General features: G+C 54.4%; 1 protein-coding gene and 1 long non-coding RNA gene across 5 annotated transcripts; one reads left to right on the forward strand and one right to left on the reverse strand.

Moving 5' to 3' along the window:
* Window positions 1-9,123: 9,123 nt before the first annotated feature.
* KLHDC8A (kelch domain containing 8A) lies at window positions 9,124-21,968 on the reverse strand. Of its 4 annotated transcripts, XM_072918848.1 has the most exons (9): window positions 21,662-21,968; window positions 19,079-19,735; window positions 18,444-18,510; window positions 17,019-17,419; window positions 14,417-14,581; window positions 11,922-12,137; window positions 10,392-10,493; window positions 9,952-10,188; window positions 9,124-9,198 (listed from the first exon to the last, which is right to left on the reverse strand). In XM_072918848.1, the coding sequence occupies exons 4-8, from the start codon at window positions 17,392-17,394 to the stop codon at window positions 9,995-9,997; spliced, it is 1,053 nt and encodes a 350-aa protein (XP_072774949.1). In that variant the 5' UTR covers window positions 17,395-17,419; window positions 18,444-18,510; window positions 19,079-19,735; window positions 21,662-21,968; the 3' UTR covers window positions 9,124-9,198; window positions 9,952-9,994. The 4 variants fall into 4 exon arrangements, with proteins under 4 accessions (XP_072774949.1, XP_072774948.1, XP_072774950.1 ...); XM_072918847.1 differs by lacking the exon at window positions 19,079-19,735 and having other exon boundaries at window positions 21,662-21,967; XM_072918849.1 differs by lacking the exons at window positions 19,079-19,735; window positions 21,662-21,968 and adding an exon at window positions 20,069-20,078.
* LOC121471159 (uncharacterized) lies at window positions 20,051-21,816 on the forward strand. The gene is made up of 2 exons (XR_005982577.2): window positions 20,051-20,190; window positions 21,642-21,816. It is a non-coding gene; the product is annotated as an uncharacterized lncRNA (long non-coding RNA).
* Window positions 21,969-23,148: the final 1,180 nt, after the last annotated feature.

Raw genomic sequence — 23,148 nt, forward strand, 5'->3', positions numbered from 1 at the left:
GGAGAGGAGAGGAGAGGAGAGGAGAGGAGAGGAGAGGAGAGGAGAGGAGAGGAGAGGAGAGGAGAGGAGAGGAGAGGAGAGGAGAGGAGAGGAGAGGAGAGGAGAGGAGAGGAGAGGAGAGGAGAGGAGAGGAGAGGAGAGGAGAGGAACGGAGCCGGGGCGGGGGGAAACGGCTGCTGAGGCTCCTCACGGCCATTCCCAGCTCCCTCATCAGCACCTTCTCCCCGTGTGGTCTCCCTGCGGTAAATCTTCCTTTGGAGACATTAAAAGAATGCAATTATTTCCCAGAACAGCCAAAACAAAGGCGCTTGCCGGGCTCTGGCCCGTGTGAGGACACCCTGAATCGATGGCAGAGGGAGATAACTGCGGGATTACTCATCCAAACCTGGATTTTCCCACCGCTCCCGGCAGAGCAGGGGGTCCCCAGCGCCTGCCAGGGATGATTTCAACTCAGCGCCCTCTCTGCGGGCTTTGGAGGTGACACAGAGGTGACACAGCCGAGCTCGCAGCACCTCGGGGCTGTGCCTCGCTGTCAGGACAGGCCCAGGTGGGTGGCACTGTCCCCTGGCTGCTTTTGTCACCGCGGTGAGGTTACGGAGTGACCTTTGGAGGACAGATGTCCCTCAGGGAAGGTGGAACCACGAGTGGTGGGCACAGCCTGGCACCACACTGCTCTCGGTGGCTGTCACCTGTCCCAGCATGGTCCCACACACCTTAAATGTCACTTTGGTACCATTGGGCCACTCTCCATGGGGCTGTGACAGGTACCACCAGTGTCCCACACACATTAAATGCCATTTTGGTGCAATTGTGCCACTCTTCATGGTTGTGACTGGTCCCACATGCATTAAATGTCACTTCGGTATCATTGTGCCACTCTCCATGGCTGTGACAGGTACCAGTGATGTCCCACACACCTTAAATGTCATTTTGGTACAATTGTGCCACTCTCTGTGGCTGTGACCTGTCCCAGCACTGTCCCACACCCATTAAATATAATTTTGGTACAATTGTGCCACTCTCCGTGGCTGTGACAGGTACCACCAGTGTCCCCCACACACTAAATGTCATTTTGGTACAATTGTGCCATTCTCTGTGGCTGTGACAGGTACCATCGATGTCCCACACACATTAAATGACATTTTGGTACAATTGTGCCACTCTCCATGGCTGTGACTGGTACCAGCGATGTCCCTCACACATTAAATGCCATTTTGGTACAATTGAGCCATTCTCCATGGCTGTGACAGGTACCAGCACGGTCTCACGTGCATTAAATATTATTTTGGTAACATTGAGCCACTCTCTGTGGCTGTGACCTGTCCCAGCACTGTCCCACACACATTAAATATAATTTTGGTACAATTGTGCCACTCTCCATGGCTGTGACAGGTACCAGCACGGTCTCACATGCATTAAATATTATTTTGGTAATTATTAAATATTATTTTTGGTAACCACTCTCCGTGACTGTGACCTGTCCCAACACTGTCCCACACACATTAAATATAATTTTGCTACAATTGTGCCACTCTCCATGGCTGTGACAGGTACCACCAGTGTCCCACACTCATTAAATGTCATTTTAGTACAATTAAGACGCACAGGTCCCTTCCCCTGCCCCGGTCACTGATTTTTAAGGCCGGTGGCACTCGGCTCCTCACAGACACGAGCAGCTCCGGGCTGCTCCTTCCCACCTCCGACCTCTCCACAAACCGAGCCCGAATCTCTCACCTCATTTTAAACCCATCCCGGGACATCCGCAGCCGATCCGGGGCCGCGGCAATTGCGATAATGAATTGCGATAACGATTGCGAGCAAGAAGGGCGATAATGAGCGGCGATAATGAATTGCGGTAATGAATTATTTACCGGAGCCGTTCCCAAGGGCCGTGGGGAGGATAAACACGGCGGGGAGGAGCCGAGCTGAGCAGAAATGCCGCAATTTCAGCGGCCAAACAAACAGGATCCTGCCCGGGTGGCACTACAGGACACGGGGAAGCACCACGAGAGCCGCTGCTATGGTAAAGGTGAAAAAAAGAGCGTTTATTTTCTAAAAAGAGCGTTTATTTTCTGATTCCAGCATTTATACTTTCCCAAAGGTGACAGTGGGTTGGAGGGTGAATTGTTTACCTGGGGTGATTGCTGGGTTGGATTCTGGTGAGGATTGTTTGAGCCTGGTGGCCAATCCAATCCAGTCCAACCCAACCCAACCCAACCCAACCCAACCCAACCCAACCAATCCAATCCAATCCAATCCAATCCAATCCAATCCAACCCAACCCAACCAATCCAATCCAATCCAATCCAATCCAACACAATCCAACCCAATCCAACCCAATCCAACCCAATCCAACCCAATCCAACCCAATCCAACCCAATCCAACCCAATCCAATCCAATCCAATCCAACCCAATCCAATCTAATCCAATCCAATCCAACCCAATCCAACCCAATCCAATCCAATCCAATCCAATCCAATCCAATCCAATCCAATCCAATCCAATCCAATCCAATCCAATCCAATCCAATCCAATCCAATCCAATCCAATCCAACCCAATCCAATCCAATCCAATCCAATCCAATCCAATCCAATCCAATCCAATCCAACCCAATCCAATCCAATCCAACCCAACCCACCTGGGGCTGGACTCTCAGAGAGTGTCACGAGTTGTGTTAGAGTTAGACAAAGTAATATATAGTTTAAGAATCTTCCTTTTTATATAGTATATTGATGTATTTTAGCATAGTTATAATAAATAAATCATTCAGCCTTCTGAATTGAGTCAGACATCGTCATTTCTGCCCATTGGGTTCGCCTGCATTTACAATAAAATTCCTCTCCGGGGTTCTGTGCTGGGCTGGGAGGGAGGCTGAGGGATTTTTGTTCCAGAGCGGCTCAGGAAACCTTTCCCGTTTTCATGGAAATGCCAAAGGACGCGGAGCCCGCTGGAATCCGCTGATAAAGATCCTCTATTGTGGCAGCAGCCGCGGTTTTCTCCGCTGGGGAAATCCACCGAAATTCCCCTGCCAGCCTCGGACCTGGAAATCCCAAACCGGCCTCGTCCCGCGGCCCCAGTGCGTGCCCACTAAAAGCAACCTGAAATCTGTTGGAATTTGTGGTATTGATGATTCCGAGATTGTAGAAAGGTTTTGTTAGCTTTGCTGCTAAAGGAGTCATAAATTGTCTGTGTTGATTTTTAAGGTAGTTTATTTTTGCTTATTTATAACATGTTCTGCTGCCCTGCCGCAGCTCTGTCCTGCAGGGCAGCGTGTGGGGCTCTGCCCTCAGTGGGATGGTACAAACATTAAATACCACAAACTACCTGTGCTGGATTTACAATAACGTGCCAATATCTGTCACCTACGTTGGACAGTGTGTCCCCAGCCTGAACCAACAGAAAAATGCCAACACCACAGTGAAACATGGAGGGCATGAAGAAGGAGGAAAAGGACAAGGCACACCCAATTTCCTCCATCTTGTCCCCTTTGAACCCCAAATCTAGAATCCTAAAATTTTACTTTTGCACCCGTGCCACACTTAATTATTACTTATATCAAACACTCAGAGCTGGTAATTCACCCTGTAAGATTGAAAACTCTTTTCCATGGACAGAGATCACAGACAGTGTCTCTGGGGGCTCTGTCCAGGGGGGTTCCTGACCCCTGCCAGGGCAGCCAGAGGGAAGCCCTGGATTCCCACAGAAATCCAGCCAGGAATTTGCCTCCACGTCAGGGAAACCTGCTCCGAGCTCAGCTTGGTGCTTGCTCACAGCCGCAGCTCTGTCTGCTTGCAGGCTGCGAAATTCGTATTAATTCATTTATTACACTAAAATAAATCCCACAGCGTTATCCCGTCTCTGAAAATTCCACATCGCTGTCAAAACCTGTGGCTCTGCCTCGGGATTGGGTGGCCACAGGCTCTGCTTGTGGCCTGGGAAAGGAATAAACATCACAAAAGAGAATTTTCTTGCAGCAGGGAGACCTCCCACAGGGAAAGGGACAGTCATTAAAATGCCAGAGATGACAAAAATTTAATGCTCATCCCTCGTTGGTGGCCCTGAGCCCCGGCATTCCTCACCTGCTGCCCGGGATGCTCGGGCAGGTGTGAAACCCATTTTCGCTCTGAAAACCGCGGAGGAAACCGCGACTGCTCCAATCCTCCCCGTCCGTCAGCAGGAGAAGGGAAACTCATCAGCGCCAATGGGAGCCTTTGGAAAAGTCATTTCTGGCCTTTTGCTGACGATGAGAGCAGCAGAGGCCACCCCGGGAGTGGGTTCCAGCTGTCCGTCCATCCATCATCCATCCATCCATGGATCCATCATCCATGGATCCATCATCCATGAATCCATCATCCATCCATCCATCCATCATCCATCCATCATCCATCCATCATCCATCCATCCATCCATCATCCATCCATCCATCCATCCATCATCCATGGATCCATCCATCCATCCATCCATCCATCCATCATCCATCCATCCATCCATCCATCCATCCATCCATCCATCCATCCATCATCCATCCATCCATCCATCCATCCATCCATCCATCCATCATCCATCATCCATCCATCCATCCATGGATCCGATCCCTCCATCCCAATTTTTCCATTAAACCTCTCCAAGGCTCCCTTTACTACAAACTCACCCCCCAGGTGTCCCTGTCACCCTCCTGGGCACTGGTGGGGATCACAGCACATGGAGCTGCAGAAATCCCGAGACATTCAGAGGAAAAATAAGGAAAATTTCCCTTAAAAACACCAAAAAAACCCACCAAAGAAAAAAAAAACAACAAAAAAAATCCAACCAAACCAACCAAACAAACAAAAAAAAAAGCCCCAAAAACAAAACAAAACAAAACAAAACAAAACAAAACAAACAAAAAACCAAATCAAAACAAAACCGGGAGCTTTTATTTTGCGAGCAGGAAGCGTCTGTGTCTCAGGATGGTGACTCCACATCCGCTCCAGCCCCGGCAGATTCCCCAGGAATGGGAACAGCCGGGGGTGACCCCACAGGGTTGGGGACACCCCAGGGGTGAGGGTGGCGGGGACAGAGGTGCTTCCCAGAGCTCGATTCCACTCTCCAGAGCAGAATTCCCGCCTGAAGCTGGAACAGCACTCACACAACCCCACACTGGGCTCATTTTGGGAGCTGTCACCACAGAGGGCAGAGCTGACACCAAAATAATATTGTCCCCAACAGCGAGGGTGTCCCGGGCTCATGACAAGGTGCAGGAATCATTTCAGCTCCACCGCCGGATCCTCTGGAGGATGTTCCTTGAGGAAGTTTCCTGTTTGTGCAGACAAAAATGATGATTTTTGGCAGCAGGGCCAGCTCGGCCCTGGGCCTCTGTGTCGGAGCAGCCACCGGGGCTGAAAAGCCTCTCAGTAAACCTCGAGCCTGCGGAGTTCAGGCGAGGACACGGCCGGGGCCGCTCCGGGATATTTTTTTTAATTTTTTTTTTTTTTGGCGCTGGGAAAGTCCGAAGGCTCGGCTGGGTTGGGATAAAGGCGTGCGGGCACGGAGGGTGCGAGGCCAGAGGGACCGGCCCAGGGCTTCCTGCAGCTCCCCAGGGCCAGGAGGAGCTGCCTGGTGACAAACCCAACATTTATCCAGGGAAAGGAGCTCTGCTGCCCTCTCATCCCAAAGGGCTTCACTGCAGAACTCGGGGCCCAGCCCCGGAGGCATTTCCTGGACTGGTGCTGGCAGCAGCATCAGGGACTCTTCGGACCCAAACCCAGCTCTGTCCCAGCTCCTGGGAGATGTTTGGGCTCCACAAGGGTGTCTCTCTGCGGGAATAATATACAGGAGGAAACGTGCAGCATCCAAGTTATTTGCTGGCTCTTGCACCACCTGAAATGGGATTTTAGAGGCGCTCCGGTCCAGCAGCGCCCGGCCAGGGCAGCCCAGGCCACGGGAGGGCTGCTCGAGGTGCTGCTGCAGCGCAGCTCAGACCAGGGATGCCATCTGCTGTCCGCAGCTCTGCCGAGAGACCCGGGGCGCGCCCAGCCCAAATCAAACCACCCCAAACCGCTTCAATCCCCAAAATCGCCCCGCGGGCACAGCCAGCAGCGCCCGCCCCAGCCCAGCCCGGGCTCAGGTCACTTCTCCGTCACCTGCAGGGCTGGCACGGCCCGGCTGTGCCCAAACCCGGGAGGTTGTGTCCTGCAGGGTCCCGTTTCCCAGCAGGAGCATCTCAGGGAAGGGCAGCGTTGAGGTGCAGGGTCAGGGCAGGGAGGGGAACGCCACCCTCACCCTCCGGGTTCCTCACGGATCCATCGCGGGGAAAATCCCCCCCCCGAGCCAGGGGCACGCAGGGCTGGACTCGGCAGCTCCAGGGGTGTCCCCGGGATGCTGTGGGGTGATGGGAGCTTGAGGCTCATCCAGAGGCAGAGACCGGGAGCTGCTTTTCCCTCCTCGGGGCTCAGAGGTGCTCCTTCCCCCCTCTCTGGACACCCCCAGCTCTGGTTTTGTCGCCCCAGTCGCTGTCACCTCGCCCATAAATCCTGCAGCGGGTTCATTCCCAGGACGCTGCTCTGTCCAGGATTTCGGGAGGCAGGAAGGGAAGGATCGGGCTCCAGCTCCTCTGCAGCCGCACAAAGGATCCCTCCTCCTCCTGCTCCAGCTGAACAAAGCACCGAGCCCGGAGCCTCGGCCACGGCGCTGAGCAGGGCCCGGGAACCAGGAGAAAAGGAGCTGGGAAAGGTTCCTTAAGGACAAAGAAAATTCCTCATTAACAGCCAGGCTCGCCTCAAAGGGAGATTTGCCGTGCCCGGCTTTGGGCTGAAGGGGAAAGCTCTTCTTTGCCTTTATTTCCCCTCCTGGCTCCTTCCTGCCTTTCCCCAGCGCTCGGCATCGGGGGGTCCCGCCTGGAATGACAGCGACAAGGAGCCGGATCCCCACCGCTGCTCCTCCCTCCATCCCCGCCGTGTCCGCGGCGGCCGCACGGCGCCCTCGGAGCTCCGCACGGCGCCCTCGGAGCTCCGCACGGCGTCCCCGGAGCTCCGCACGGCGTCCCCGGAGCTCCGCACGGCGCCCTCGGAGCTCCACACGGCGTCCCCGGAGCTCCACACGGCGCCCTCGGAGCTCCGCACGGCGCCCTCGGAGCTCCGCGGCGACGGGAGCGGCCCCGGACGGAGCGGGGACACCACGGGGACACCGCGGGGACACCGGGACCCCCTCCCCGCAGCCCAGGGATCGCGTTAAAGGAAGGATGAGGCACCTTGAGAGCGAACCAGCGGTGGGGTCACATCCCCGGCAGGGTCCCGGGCCAGGACGGGGCTCGGAGCAGCCCGGCCAGGGGAAGGTATCGCTGCCATGGCAGGTGTTTGATTTTTTGGTGCCTTCCAACCCAAATCGTTCCGTGATTCCACGATCCCAGCCTGCCCTGAGCCCCCTCTCCCACATTTGCACGCTCACACCTCCGGGCTCCTCCGGGGCTTTCCCAAAGACAGCTTTTAATGGGACAACTGCTCCAAGCTGGAATTGCATCCCGACAGATGGGACAGCCTCCCAAAAACTGCCTGAGGCCAGCGGAACCGGGGTCACTTTTGCATCACCGAAGCCACCGCCCGTCCCTGGGGTGACAAGCCCTGGATTGCTCATTTTGCCCAGGGAAGACCCCAAATCACCAAAGCAGCTAAAAAACGTTGGAAAACCGCAGGATGGGCCACCTCCACCTGCCACCCAGCAAAGGCAGCGGCTGTGCCAGTCCTGTGCCACCGGCGAGGAGCCAGAGCAGAATTCATCCTCGGGGAGCAGCCCCTGGCCCCAGCTCCTGCCAGAACCCAAATCCCTCCATCCCATTGCAGGTTTGGAGTTTCCTTTGGGAGAAAATCTGTAGGGAGGCACTCGCAGATCTCAGGATGGAGGAGGACACCAGGACACCACCACTGTCCCCTGCCTGAGCCACCACTGACCCCTCTGGAGAGTCCCAACGCCTCCCAAGCTGTGGCCAGGAGGGCTGCAGGGACACAATTTCCACACAGGGATCTCCGGAGTCCTTCCCACGGGCAGGAGCTGTGGGGAGCAGCTCCTCCAGCTGGGTGTCCCCATGGAACCGTGGGGAGCAGTTCCTCCCCCATGGAGCCGTGGGGAGCAGATCCTCTTGCTGGGTGTCCCCATGGAGCCGTGGGGAGCAGTTCCTCCAGCTGGGTGTCCCCATGGAACCGTGGGGAGCAGTTCCTCCAGCTGGGTGTCCCCATGGAACCGTGGGGAGCAGTTCCTCCAGCTGGGTGCCCCCACAGAGCCGTGGGGAGCAGTTCCTCCCCCATGGAGCCGTGGGGAGCAGTTCCTCCAGCTGGGTGCCCCCACGGAGCCGTGGGGAGCAGATCCTCTGGCTGGGTTCCCCCATGGAGCTGTGGGGAGCAGTTCCTCCTCATGGAGCTCTGGAGAGCAGTTCCTCCACCTGGGTGTCCCCACGGAGCTGTGACAGTGACAGGAGGGGACCTCTGACCAGTATGGGGGCTCCCTCATGGACAGCAGTGCCGGGAAGGGAGGCAGCAGAATCCCTGGATGTGGTTCTGGAAGAGCTGCCAGGCCCCTGGAGCAGTTGGATGGTGCTGTCCCAGTCCTGGGAGCTGCCAGCACTGTCCCCAATGCCACCACTGGGGACAGCCAGGGGCAGGGACCTGCTCCGGGAGGGATTCTCCTCCGGGGGATCTCGGATCAGGAATCAGAGAGGCACAGGGCCCTGTTCCAGGTGGGATTCTCCTCCGGGTGGGTTCCAGTCAGGAATCAGAGAGCACAGGGATCTGTCCCAGGTAGGATTGGATCAGGAATCCGAGAGGCACAGGGCCCTGTTCCAGGTGGGATTCTCCTCCAGGTGGGATTGGATCAGGAATCCGAGAGGCACAGGGCTCTGTTCCAGGTGGGATTCTCCTCCGGGGAGTTCCAGACCCTGTTCCAGGTGGGCTTGGATCAGGAATCAGAGAGGCACAGGGCCCTGTTCCAGGTAGGATTCTCCTCCAGGTGAGTTCCAATCAGGAATCCGAGAGGCACAGGGATGAGTTCCAGGTGGGATTCTCCTCCGGGGGGTTCCAGACCCTGTTCCATGTGGGATTGGACCAGGAATCAGAGAGGCACAGGGTCCTATTCCAGGCAGGATTCTCCTCCAGGTGAGTTCCAATCAGGAATCTGAGAGGCACAGGGCCCTGTTCCAGGTGGGATTCTCCTCCAGGTGAGTTCCAATCTGGAATCCGAGAGGCACAGGGCCCTGTTCCAGGTGAGATTCTCCTCCAGGGGGGCTCAGATCAGGAATCAGAGAGCACAGGGATCTGTTCCAGGTAGGATTGGATCAGAAATCAGAGAGGCACAGGGTCCTATTCCAGGTAGGATTCTCCTCCAGGTGAGTTCCAATCAGGAGTCCGAGAGGCACAGGGATCTGTTCCAGGTGGGATTCTCCTCCGGGGGGTTCCAGACCCTGTTCCAGGTGGGATTGGACCAGGAATCAGAGAGGCACAGGGCCCTGTTCCAGGTAGGATTCTCCTCCGGGGGGTTCCAATCAGGAATCAGAGAGCACAGGGACCTGTTCCAGGTGGGATTCTCCTCCAGGTGAGTTCCAATCAGGAATCTGAGAGGCACAGGGCCCTGTGGGTCCTCTGTGGGATTCTCCTCTGGGGGGTTCCAATCAGGAATCCGAGAGGCACAGGGATCTGTCCCAGGTAGGATTGGATCAGGAATCTAAGAGGCACAGGGCCCTGTTCCAGGTGGGATTCTCCGCCAGGTGAATTCCAATCTGGAATCCAAGAGGCACAGGGACCTGTTCCAGGTAGGATTCTCCTCTGGGGGGTTCCAGACCCTGTTCCAGGTGGGATTGGGTCAGGAATCAGAGAGGCACAGGGATCTGTCCCAGGTGAGATTCTCCTCCAGGGAGGCTCAGATCAGGAATCCGAGAGGCACAGGGATCTGTTCCAGGTGGGATTCTCCTCCGGAGGGTTCCAACCAGGAATCCGAGATGCACAGGGATGTGTTCCAGGGCTCTGGGGTCAGCAATCCGAGATGCACAGCGCCTCCACGGCCGTGCTGAGCCCCTGGCTGACGCCCCCCACGGCCAGCAGGCAGTCCCGCAGAGCGATGCTGGAGCAGGCGCAGCGCGGGGTGGGCATGGGGGGGAGGCTCTCCCACTTGTTCTTCTCGGGGTGGAAAGCCTCTGCCGACTCCAGCACAGTCGGCTGATTCCCTGGAAGCACAAAAGGAGGCGCTGGATGATCTGGGATCGAGCTTCTCTTGGCTGCTTTGTACCCCATTTCCTTATGGGGTTTGTTTTTCCCTCCCACCAGCCAGCACCGGGATTTCTCCTTTTTTTGTTTTTTTGGTTTTTTTTTTTGGGATGACAACAATTCCCACACCTTTTTAAGGGTTCCCAGAGTCCCAGAGGCTCACCCAGGCCCCCAGCCACGACAACTCTGCCTCGCAGGTAGCCGGCCACGAAGTCTGCTCGCCTTTTCTTCAGGTAGCAGGAGCGCTCCATCTTCATCCACCCACCTGGAGGGACAGGACACGCTGGGTTTTGTGGGATCACCCCCTCCTGGAGCAGCCTCCGCCTCTCTGAGCCCCTGCTCGTGGGAGGGCAGTGTGGCTGCTGCACCTCGGGGTGATAAAGCCCCATGGAATGGGTTGGGTTTGGCCCAGGTTCAGTGCTGGATTCAGCTGCCTCGGGATGGAGGTTTTCCCGTTCCGCTTGGTGATCCTGACTGGAAATCGTCCCCTAAGCTGAGCTCAAGGCAGCAGCAAGGATGGCAGAGCCCCAAACACAGCCCTGTGGGTCCCAAACCCCAAACCCAGCCCTGTGTGTCCCCAAACTCAGCCCTGTGGGTCCCAAACCCCAAACCCAGCCCTGAGACCCCAATCCCATCCCTGTGACCCCACACCCAGCACTGTGTGTCCCCAACCCCCAAACCCAGCCCTCTGTGACCCCAAACTCAGCCCTGTGTGTCCCCAACCCCCAAACCCAGCCCTCTGTGACCCCAAACCCCAAACCCAGCCCTGTGTGTCCCCAAAACCCAAACCCAGCCCTGTGTGTCCCCAAACCCCAAACCCAGCCCTGTGTGTCCCCAAACCCCAAACCCAGCCCTGTGTGTCCCCAAACTCAGTCTTGTGCATTTCCAAACCCCAAACCCAGCCCTGAGACCCCAATCCCATCCCTGTGACCCCACACCCAGCACTGTGTGTCCCCAACCCCCAAACCCAGCCCTGTGTGCCCCCAACCCCCAAACCCAGCCCTCTGTGACCCAAAACTCAGCCCTGTGTGTCCCCAAACCCCAAACCCAGCCCTGTGTGTTCCCAACTGTCCCCAATCCCATCCCTGTGACTGCAAACCCAGCTCTTTGGGACCCCAAACCCCAAACCCAGCCCTCTGTGACCCCAAACCCAGCCCTCTGTGTCCTCAAACCCCAATCCCATCCCTGTGACCCCAAACCCATCCCTGTGTCCCCAAACCCATCCCTGTGATCCCAAACCCATCCCTGTGTCCCCAAACCCATCTCTGTGACCCCAAACCCATCCCTATGACCCCAAACCCATCCCTGTGTCCCCAAACCCATCCCTATGACCCCAATCCCATCCCTGTGTCCCCAAACCCATCCCTGTGACCCCAAACCCCAAACCCATCCCTGTGTCCCCAAACCCATCCCTGTGACCCCAAACCCATCTCTGTGTCCCCAAACCCATCCCTGTGACCCCAAACCCATCCCTGTGTCCCCAAACCCATCCCTGTGACCCCAAACCCATCCCTGTGACCCCAAACCCATCCCTGTGACCCCAATCCCATCCCTGTGTGCCCAAACCCATCCCTGTGTGCCCAAACCCATCCCTGTGTCCCCAAACCCATCCCTGTGACCCCAAACCCATCCCTGTGTCCCCAAACCCATCCCTGTGTCCCCAAGCCCCTCGGGAAGGGCCAGGGGCTCCCACCTTGCTCCAGGTCGAACACATCCACGGTCCTCATGAACTTGGGCTGCCGGTAGAGCCGGCCCTGGCGCAGCCCCCCGAGGCTGAAGAGCTTCTCCTCGGTGGGCACGAAGCTGGAGAAGGCTCTTTTGTTGGGAATGTTGGGGAACTTGGTCCACGAGCGCGTGTCCGTGTCGAAAACCTCGAAGGCGTTGACGGCGTACTTGGATTGCCTTCCCCCTGGGAAGGAGAGGGAATTCCAGAATTCCAGCTCAGGGATGGAGCAGCCTTGGGAAGGCCGAGCTGGAGCAGAGACTGGGCAGAGCTCAGGAATAACGCAGGGATTTATTAACGGGCCTCAATGGATCCACCTTGGGCAGCAGCTCTCTGCTCACACAAAGAAACACACAAATTTCCCACTCGTCATCCTGGAAAAGGCTGTGAGAAGATTAAAAAAAAGAAGGAGAAACAATTCCTGTCTTAACCTGCTGCAGCTGGTGTTGTGCACATGTGGAGTGTGGTGTGCAGATCCTTCTCTGTGCTGCGAGAAGATCAGAAAAAAGAACAAGAAACAACTCTTATCTGCTTGCTGCACCTCTTGTTGTGCACATGTGGAATGTGCTATGGAGATTTGTTTACCAAAGGGTGGTTTCTTCATTAGCCAGCGGTGATGGTGTTTTAATTAAAGGACCAATCAAGTCCACTTGTTGCCATTTAGGGTATAAAAAGCATGGGTTTGTTAATTAAAAAAAAAAGAATTTGCTTTCTGGATGATGGAGTTCACATGTCACCTTCTTTACCGTCCCCTATACCTGATGCTGTCACAGGTCACAAAATGGTCACAAAATGGACAACTGCTCACGGGGTCTCTCATTTTTATAAGTTCTGCTCTATTTGTATATTGGACTTAATTGTTCAATTCCAGCCCATCAAGTTCCATCCTTGTTTTTCTCTCTCCAGCCCACGGTGTTTGTGCTCCTGGGCCTGAGGTTTGGATCATTTGTCCTTGGTCCCCAGCAGAGACCTCACCATCCCATAATACAAATCTCAGACCCACACACGAAAGCAGCACAGAATATGAAAAATAGAAAATCCAAAACCTGAGGCATGCCTGCAGCCCCGAGTGAAATTTCGTATTTTTGGCCTCTCTGCTCCTTTTCTCTGTCTCGGGACAGGAAAAATCTGAATTTTGCCACCTCTCCCCGCTGCCCGTGGTGCTGGCACAGGGAGGGGTTTGAAATGCGCCGGTTTAATCCAGACAGACTCAGAACAGAGCTGGGATTGGGTTTGGAATTCCAGGAGCTCGGATCCAGTGAGGCCTGGCCTGAGCTGCTGAGAGCAGGAGAGCTGGAGCAGCTGCTGCTTCCAGGGCTTGGATCCCAGTTATCCCAGTGCTCGGATCCCAGTTATCCCAGTGCTCGGATCCCAGTTATCCCAGTGCTTGGATCCCAGTCATCCCAGTGCTTGGATCCCAGTTATCCCAGTGCTTGGATCCCAGTTATCCCAGTGCTTGGATCCCAGTTATCCCAGTGCTTGGATCCCAGTCATCCCAGTGCTTGGATCCCAGTTATCCCAGTGCTTGGATCCCAGTCATCCCAGTGCCGGGGATCCCAGTTATCCCAGTGCTTGGATCCCAGTTATCCCAGTGCTCAGATCCCAGTTATCCCAGTGCTTGGATCCCAGTTATCCCAGTGCTTGGATCCCAGTCATCCCAGTGCTTGGATCCCAGTTATCCCAGTGCCGGGGATCCCAATCATCCCAGTTCTTGGATCCCAGTCATCCCAGTGCTTGGATCCCAGTTATCCCAGTGCTCAGATCCCAGTTATCCCAGTGCTTGGATCCCAGTCATCCCAGTGCTCGGATCCCAGCTATCCCAGTGCTCGGATCCCAGTCATCCCAGTGCCAGAGATCCCAGTCATCCCAGTGCTCGGATCCCAGTTATCCCAGTGCCAGGCATGAAGGAGGAAGAGGAGGAGAAAGAGGAGAAGGAAGAAAAAAGGTGAAGGAAAAGATGCAAAAGGAAGCAAAAGGAAAAAAATCTAATGAGAAGGAAGAAGGAAGAAAAAAGAACAGAAATTAAGAAAAAGGAAAAAGAAAGAAGAAAAAGGAAGGAAAAGGAAGGAAAAGGAAGGAAAAGGAAGGAAAAGGAAGGAAAAGGAAGGGAAAAGAAGGGAAAAGAAGGGAAAAGAAGGAAAAGGAAGGAAAAGGAAGGAGAAGGAAGGGAAAAGAAGGGAAAAGAAGGAAAAGGAAGGAAAAGGAAGGGAAAAGAAGGGAAAAGAAGGAAAAGGAAGGAAAAGGAAGGAAAAGGAAGGGAAAAGAAGGGAAAACAAGGAAAAGGAAGAAAAATGAAGAAAAAGGAAAGAAAATGAAGGAGAAGAAAGAAAAAGGAAGGAAAAGGAAAGGGAAGGAGAAAGAAGAAAAATGAAGAGAATGGAAGGAAAAGGAAAGAGAAGGAGAAGAAGAGGAAGGATGGGGAAGGAAAGAGAAAGAAGAGCGGAGGAGGCAGGGCTGGTCCTTACCCAGCACGTAGATCTTGGTGCCCCTCAGGACGGACGTGGCTGCGTAGCGGGGGGTGGGCATGGCAGCCAGGGACACCCAGATGTCCTTGAGCACGTCGTAGTGCTGCAGGAAGTTGTGGGGCCGCAGGTCCGAGCCCATCCCGCCCGCTGCGTACACCCTGTAATCTGGGCCAAAAAAATCCCAAAAATCCCATACAATTATTATAGGAAAGCAGCAGAAATCCATCCCCCCTTGCAAAAAAAAAAAAAAAAAATCCACAAAACTGCTCTGGGAAAGCACCAGAAATCCCCCTCCCCTGCAAAAAAATCCACCCAAGGACCAGAATTTGCTGTAAACCCACAAGAAAGTTGGATCTGAGCCCCCGGAGCTCGGAGCTGTCCAAATCGCCCCCAGGGACAGCAGAGCCAGGGCTGGTGACAAACCCAGGAGTGGTGGCTCTGTCTGTGCTTCCAACCTCCCAAGGAGCAGCTCAGGAGGGTGGGAGGTGACAAACGCACGAGCCCCAACTCCTGGAAGCATAGAAGAGGTTTTGGAGGCGAACAAAGCAACCCTGGAGTGCTGCCCGGAGAGATTTTGTGCCTGAGCACAGAATAAAAGCCAGGAAAAACCTCCAAGCTCATCAAGCCCAACCTTTAATCACCTGTGGGAACCCAGGGCATCGGGAATTTCTCTGTCTGCCCGGGGTGTCCTGACTCCCAGGAAAACACTGACTTTGACCCTCACTCATGGAGAAAAATTCCAAACCCTCAAAGTAAACTAGAAACCACAAGAGTGTGAAATAAATTATAGAGATTGTAGTGTAGCATGTCACATGGGTGAGAAATTTAGGTTTTAGGATTTTTAGGATGTTATAGATGGGTTCAAGGTGGAGGATATAAATTGTTGTCTCGAGTTCCTTTCTTCTCTCCTCTTCTTCCTCTTTCTTCTTGGGTTTGGGTGGTATCTTGTAATTGGGTAGAAAAATCCACATTGCGGGTTTTTAGGGGTCGGTTATTGGGGTAGAAAGGGAAATAATTTAGGTGTCACTTCTTAATTGAGTAGCTTAGTTTTGATTAGACTTAAAAAGACTTGTAACAGGAGATTTTTAGCCATTTTTGTGCTGTTTTTCCTGCACACAGAGTCTGGTGCAGACGGCGTGCTGAAGTTTTGATAAGATAACAATAAACAGAAGCTGAAGACCCAAAAAGTCCAATGTGCATCTCCTTTTCCTGACACAGAACTTTGATAGGATATCAATAAACAGAAGCTGAAGACCCAAAAGGTCCAATGTGCATCTCCTTTTCCTGACACAGAACTGCTCCGGAGGGTCTCCCCTGCCAGGGGAGCCCCCAGGGAGTTGCCCAACTTGGGGCCTTCGAACTCACAATCACCAATTTATCAACCAGATCCCCAAATCCCCAGTGCGAACTCCAGGTGGCTCTTCAAAATGCTGTTTATTGTATTATATATCATGTGTATTATTATATATTGTATAGATTTTATATACATATTATATTTATTGTTATATATTGTATTCTAGAAGATTTTACAGCAGTCTGTGGGTGACAGAGCCACACCTACTGCTGTCAGCTCCAGCAGCAGACAAGCCTGAGCACCCTTTAGTTTTGGTCACATTGTTATCCATTTCTTGGCTCACATTGGGCCCCTCCCTGGGGGTTCTCCTGCTGGGGAAACCCTCCTGGAGCGGTTCTGTGTCAGGAAAAGGAGATCCATGAGGCTTTTTGGGTCTTCAGCTTCTTGTTTATTGTTATCTTATCTAAAGTTTTGCACGCCGTCTATAGCAGACTCTGCAAGAAGTCAAAAACAGCCGTGGCTTCAATTTTACCCTGCGGAAAAAGCTGTCGGTTTTGTATAAGGAATTACAAACCACAAGGGTTTGAGTGGTGTGGTAGTTGAGTTAACACAGGGTGGAAAAGTAGAAATTTGGGGGTTTTAGAATGGGGTTCAAGGGGGTACAAGATGGAGGGATTTGAGCATGTCCTGGCCTTCTTCTCCTTCATCTTGTCCTCCATGTCTTGCTGTGGTGGTGACACTTTTCTATTGGTTAAAGGTAGAGATTCACAGTCTAACATGGGTGATGGGAATAGATAATAAATTGTAAACACAGACACGTAGTTTTGAGTCTGTAAGGTGGGAGCTGCCCGAGGCTCGGGGCAGAATGTTATGGTGGACTTGCTAGGCAGATCTCGGCAGGTCAGAGAGAGAATGTTACACATAAAGAGAAATAAACAACCTTGAAAGTGCAATCGGCCTCCTTGCTAGGCAGATCTCGGCAGGTCAGAGAAAGAATGTTACAGATAAAGAGAAATAAACAACCTTGAAAGCGCAATCGGAGCATTCCAGGCTCCTCCTTTGGCTGCGGGGCTAGGAGGCAAAGACTCTTCATGATCTCGGGGTCACCCTGACCTTCAGCACCCCAAGACATTGACACAACTTTTTAGGGGTCTCCCCACCAGGAGGATCCTCAGGGAAGATCTCCACAATCTATTATTATTCCTCTACATCCAAACTTGCTTCCGTCTCTATGCCTCCTCAGGTTCCACACTCAGAGAGCTTCCAGCGAAACCTCCTTGCCAAACCTTCCCCTTCCCCAACACTCGCCTTTGGACGTCACCGAGATGCCCATGGCCGCCTCCCGCAGCGAGCTGCGCTTCCTCCAGCGCCCCTCGTCCGTGTTGTACATCTCCACCACCTTCAGCGGCAGCTGGTCGGCGCCCACGCCGCCGATCACCATGATCCTCTTGCCCAGCACGGTCACGGCCACGCCGGCCCTGGCGGTGGGCATGGCGGGCAGCGATGCCCACTGGTCGGCCTCGGGCGAGTAGACCTCGAAGGAGTCCACGGGGACGCCGTTGTCGTCGCAGCCGCCCACGGCAAAGACTTGCCCGCCCGCCTCCACCAGCGTGGAGTAAACCCTGCGGCTGGGCAGCGGCGCCAGCGACTTCCACTGGAAGTCCTTGGTGCTGGGCAGCTCCATGGTGGCCGCCGGGAAGGGGTTTATGCTGGAAAAGAGAATTTTGGGATCAATGAGGGTGGAAAAGTTCTCCAGGATCGGCCAAGCTGTGCCCGATCCCCACCCTGAGCAGTCAGTGCCACGTCCAGGAATTATTTGGACACATCCAAACCTCCCTGGCAGCCCCTTCCAGCCCTTTCCATGAGGAAATTCCTGCTGATGTCCAACCTGAGCCTCCCCAGCACAGCCTGAGGCCGTTCCCTCTCCTCCTGTCCCTGTTCCCTGGGATAAAATCCCAAATCCCCCCCGGCTGTCCCCTTCTGTCAGGAGTTGTGCAGAGCCAGAAATTCCCCCTGAGCCTCCTTTGCTCCAGGCTGAGCCCCTGCCCAGCTCCCTCAGGACTCCCCAAACCCTTCCCAGATCCCTCAGGGCTCTCCAAACCCTTCCCAGCTCCCTCAGGGCTCTCCAAACCCTTCCCAGCTCCCTCAGGACTCTCCAAACCCTTCCCAGCTCCCTCAGGACTCTCCAAACCCTTCCCAGCTCCCTCAGGGCTCTCCAAACCCTCCCCAGCTCCCTCAGGGCTCTCCAAACCCTTCCCAGCTCCCTCGGGGCTCTCCAAACCCTTCCCAGATCCCTCAGAATATTCCAAACCCTTCCCAGCTCCCTCAGGATTCTCCAAACCCTTTCCCAGCCCGGTTCCCTCCCCTGGACATGCTCCAGCCCCAAAATGTTCTTCCTGAACTGAGGGAAAATCTCAGAGCGCAAACCTCACCCTGCCAGGAGCAGAGCAGGACCAGAGCACCCCTGCCACTGCCACCTGTCCCCTGTGCCACCCCCACACCCAGAGCACCCCTGGGGGTGACACAGGGGATGGGAGAGAGTGGCAGGGCAGCTGCCCCTGCTGCCTGTCCCCTGTGTCACCCCCACCCCCAGAACACCCCTGCCACTCTTCACCTGTCCACTGTGTCACCCTCAGAACACCCCTGCCACTGTCACCTATCCCTTGTGTCACCCCTAAAGCACCCCTGCCACTCTCCCCTGTCCCCTCTGCCACCCCCGAGCACCCCCGCCACCTTTCAGCGCCTCTCCATCAATCCTGTGGCTCCAGAGCCGCCTCAGCAGCTCACGCAGAGACCGAGCCTAAAAATAAAACAAAACAAAAAGAGATGGGAAAATAAATTAAAAAAAAAAAAGGGGACAAAAAGCCCACCCAAAACCAACCCCAAACCAGGGAGAAGGTTGGAGTCAGTTTGTCCTGCTGCTCCCCGGGTGACATTCCAACCGGGCCTCTGCTCCTTCCACGCCTGTTTTCTGCCGGCTGGGGAACTTCTCCTTCTCTGAGCCAGCAGATTCCTCCTCCCGACCTTCCTCACATCCTCCCCCTCAGGGATGCGGACCCCCAGCTCTGAAACCCCGGGGGAAAAGAGCTCCATCTTCTCTCTCGGTCATTAAGAGTGATAAAAATGAGTTTAATTAGCGTGGGAGGACGGAGAGAGGGCGAAGGGAGAGGGACAAAAGCAATGCTGGCAGGAAAATCCCTTCCCACCCAACTCCATAAAATCTGATTAATCCAAGCAGGGCTTGTTTGTTTTTATTATTATTTATCTTCCCAAATGAATGTTCAGGAGCGCGCTCAACATCATTTATCGCATGAGGAATTAATAAAGAAATGAGAATAAATAAAAATAAAAATAAATAAATGAGAAACCCTCCAGCAGCAGGGCCTGGCGTGGGGCCATCCACAATTCCCGGTGCAATTCCCGGTGCAATTCCCGGTGCAATTCCCGGCTCCGCGGGGACAAAGGGACACAAAGCCACGACAAAAAAGCAGCAGCGGCACATCAAGCGACGCTTTCCACCCTCCCAGAATAAAGGAAAAAGCAGCGAGCAGCATCCCCGGGATTTGTTCCCGGCAGCGCTGGGGTTTTGCTCCCATGGATGATGGATTTTTCTTTCCAGGTGAATTTTTATGGACAAGTTCAGCCTGGGCTGGCTAATTAGCAAAGCAGAGGCAGCTCCTGTTTCCAGCTGCTTGATGGATTCGCGTCCAGGCATTCCTGCCCTCTATTCCTTCAAATCCAAAGTGCTGGGATGAGACACAACCAGCGCCACTCCAGTGCCTGCCAGCAGCAGAACCCGGCTGGGGCCAGGCAATTTCTCCGTCCAAAGATCAGCAATAATTGCCTAAAATGGCCTAAAAATTCCTTTTCGACATCCCAGCACGCAGAGAGGGTTGAAGATTTCTTCAGGTGGGTCCTCCATGGGAACCACGGAGCAAAAAGCCGGGAATTCCGCTGGAATGCAAAGCTCTGCCTGAATTCAGCTGCCTTGGCACACAAAGAATCTGCTCCTCTTCCCTCCCGTGCTATTTCAAGGAAATCAAGGTCAGGCTCTCACGCTGAATTCCTGAATTCCTTCGCCTCCGGCGCTCCAAAAATCACCTGGATTTCACCGGGAGCTGGCAGAGCGTCCTGCGGCCACATTCCCCTCCCAGGCCCGGGGAATTATCGAATTATCGCTTCATCCTCCCAGACTAATTGACACTGGAAATCCAAAGGAAAGGAAATTGCTTTTCCACCAGAGGAGATGGGGCCGAGCCCTCTCCGCTCCTTATCCCTGCAGGATGAAATTCCTTGGTTTGAGAAACCCTCCAGGGTTTTTTTTTCCAAGTGGATTTGGAGCGTGGATGGGCAGGGACAGCCCCGGAGAGGGGGTCAGAGACCTCTCCCTGGATATTCCCTCCAAGGAAAACCCAGCCCTCGTTTTGGAGGATTCGTGGCATTTATAGATCTGCAATAATTTGGGATTTATCAGAGCCAGGTGGGTGAGATTCCAAAGGATTCATGGGATGAACAGGGGGAGATGTCAGAGCAGCTCCTTTCCCTTCCCATCTCTCTTCTCTCCAGGATTTGGAAGTTTTGCTGCTCCAGGGTTGAAATTCCAGGGGGCTGGGAGCCAAATTTCCTCCCGTTTGGGAACGGGACAGAGCCGGGATGATCCTCACAGCCCCAAAACTCCACCTGCCACCAGAGCGGGTCAAACCCAGCCAGCCCCTCCTCAGTGGGGCAGAGAAATCCACCGGGGAAACTCCGGGAAAAATGTTCTTCCTCTCCCCCGTGTCCCGAGGGAAAAGGGGCTGGGAACGGCCGGGTTCTGGTGTTTTTGCTCCAAGCCCGGCAGCTGGGAATGAAAGGAACAGGCTTGGAATTGTCAGCCGGGAATTCCTGACCTCCCCGGCTCAGCTCCCTCGCCATAGTAACAACCACCCGGAAAAAAACAACAACAACAAAACCTCACCGGCTCCCCGCCTCTGCCTGGAAAAAAGCAGCAAAAACAGCGAAAATCATTGGAATTGGATTTAATTGTGCCGGGCAGAGCAGCGCTCTGAGCATCCTTTGGGATGCGGGAGGGGCTGGATCCCCCGGGATCCGCTCCTGCCTCCTCCTGCCAGCTGCGCTTTCCGATGGTGGGGAGAGGGGTTGTGGATGGAAATATCCCTCAGCAGGAATGGCAGGGGTGTCACAGCTCCGGGACAGGGACAAAAGCTGCTTCGTTTTTTTTTTTCAAATAGCCCAAATCAGCCTTTTTTAAAAAAATCCTGAGTGGGTGGAAAAATCAGCAGAACAAGGTGAGGTTTGCTCATGTCACAGTTGTGCTCAGGAGTCTTAATTTAATTTAAATCATGGAATTTAATTGAATTCAAGAGCAAGAACCCACCTGCGAGAGCAAAAGGTCTCCCTCCCCTACCCAGCTCCCACCAGGATCCTGAATCCTTCCCCTCGCCCCCAAAAAAGCTCCCTGTGCCCCAGCAGCTGCTCTCCTGCACGAGTCAAACACAGAGAGGCTTTTCAAGCCCTGCAGCCTCCCAGGTTGTGTTTCCAGAGCTCCTTTTCCTCTTTATTCCGGCTGCAGAGGGAATGGGAAGAGCTCGGGCCAGATCACAGCTGGGAGAGGTCACAGCAACCCCATCCCTGCCGGGCCTGGTCTGGGAGAAAGGCCAGAAAAATAGGATTGGGGATGCTGGGAGGAGAAAAGCTGAAAATATGGGATTTTGGGGGGAGAAAGTATGGGAAAACCCCATCCTTTTTCATAAAAAGTGAGGGGGAAAAAAAATCATCTTTCCCCACCCAATTTTTCGAAGGCAAAAACAAACTCCAAGCTTTGCGTGTGGCTGTTCCTGAAAAGCCTGGGAGGACACGCGGTCACAAAGCATCCCCCAAAACGACCTCCAGCGAGGAATTCCCTCCTTCCCTCCCTCCTTTCTTTTCCAGGATTTCTCGGGAATACTCACAGCCCCGGAGCCGCCGCGCCAGGTGGAGCATGGCTGGAAATGCTTCGGATTTTCCCAAATCCTCCGAGCATCCCCTTCCTCCCACTCCCCGCCGGGCTGCGAGCGGCGCCGGGAGCAGCTGGGACTGGGAATTGCTGCGTGGGAAGAGGGGAAAATATTAAAAAAAAAAGAAAAATCCGCGTAAATCCAGCGGCGCTGCTGTTCCCCCTCTGGAAGATGTAGGACACTCAGGGCGGGGAGGGTTTCCCCAGCTGGGCTCCTCCTCGGGGCTGTGCGTGCGAATTCCCGGCGTTCCCGATCCATCCCTGAGCCTTTTATGGCTCGCCACGCTCGCACAGGATGTTCTGGAACCGCGGCGCTCCCCCCGCTCCTCGCCCGAAAATTCCCGGGAATTTTGGTAAAAATCGGGAAAGCCGGAGCTGAGAGGAGGCAGAGAGTGTCTGGGAAGGGATGGGAGGATCCCGGGGATCAGCCAGGGAAGAGCCCATCCCCATGGATGCCACCCCAAAATGGGGAAAAGGGCGGCTGGGGCAGCAGAACCTCAAAATTTCTTTCCCTGCATCCCACAAGGAGATCAGAGGAGCGGGATGTTGGAGCCTCTGGAGCCGATTCCCAAAATTCTGCTCCTGCACCCCACGAGAAGCTCAGAGGAGCGGGAAGTTGGAGTTTTTGGAATCAATTCCCAAAATTCTGCTCACCACATCCCACAAGGAGCTCACAGGAGTGGGATGTTGGACCCTTTGGAGCTGATTCCCAAAATTTCTCTCTCTGCATCCCAGAAGCTCAGAGAACCGGGATGTTGGAACCCTTGGAGCCGATTCCCAAAATTCTGCTCCCGCACCCCACAAGGAGCTCACAGGAGCATGATGTTGGAGCCCGTGGAACTAAATCCCAAAATTCCGTTCCTGCATCCCACAAGGAGCTCGGAGGAGCGGGATTTTGGAGCCTCTGGAGCCAATTCCCAAAATTCTGATCCTGCACCCCACGAGAAGCTCAGAGGAGTGGGAAGTTGGAGTTTTTGGAATCAGTTCCCAAAATTCTGCTCACCACATCCCACAAGGAGCTCACAGGAGTGAGATGTTGGACCCTTTGAGCTGATTCCCAAAATTTCTCTCCCTGCATCCCAGAAGTTCAGAGAACCGGGATGTTGGAACCCTTGGAGCTGATTCCCAAAATTCTGCTCCTGCACCCCACAAGGAGCTCACAGGAGCGGGATGTTGGAGCTGATTCCCAAAATTCTGTTCCCACATCCCACAAGGAGCTTGGAGGAGCAGGATGTTGGAGTCAATTCCCAAAATTCTGCTCCTGAATCCCACAATGAGCTCACAGGAGTGGGATGTTGGAGCCTCTGGAGCCAATTCCTAAAATTTTGCTCTCTGCAGCTCCTACACCCCACAAGGCGCTCAGAGGAGTGGAATGTTGGACTTTGGAGCTGATTCCCAGAATTTCTCTCCCTGCACCCCACAGGGAGCTCAGAGCAGGGGAAT

The sequence above is a fragment of the Taeniopygia guttata genome, chromosome 26 (assembly GCF_048771995.1).
Source record: "Taeniopygia guttata chromosome 26, bTaeGut7.mat, whole genome shotgun sequence".
NCBI lineage: Eukaryota > Metazoa > Chordata > Aves > Passeriformes > Estrildidae > Taeniopygia > Taeniopygia guttata.

Bases quoted from the DNA above. Each gene is read 5' to 3' on its own strand.
- KLHDC8A (XM_072918848.1), bottom strand. From the start codon at position 17,394: ATGGAGCTGCCCAGCACCAAGGACTTCCAGTGGAAGTCGCTGGCGCCG. The intron at 12,138-14,416 runs GTAAGGACCAGC...TCTCCTTCCCAG, and splicing joins CACCAAGATCTACGTGCTGG to GGGGAAGGCAATCCAAGTAC. The intron at 10,189-10,391 runs GTGAGCCTCTGG...TTGTGCTTCCAG, and splicing joins TGTCGTGGCTGGGGGCCTGG to GGAATCAGCCGACTGTGCTG.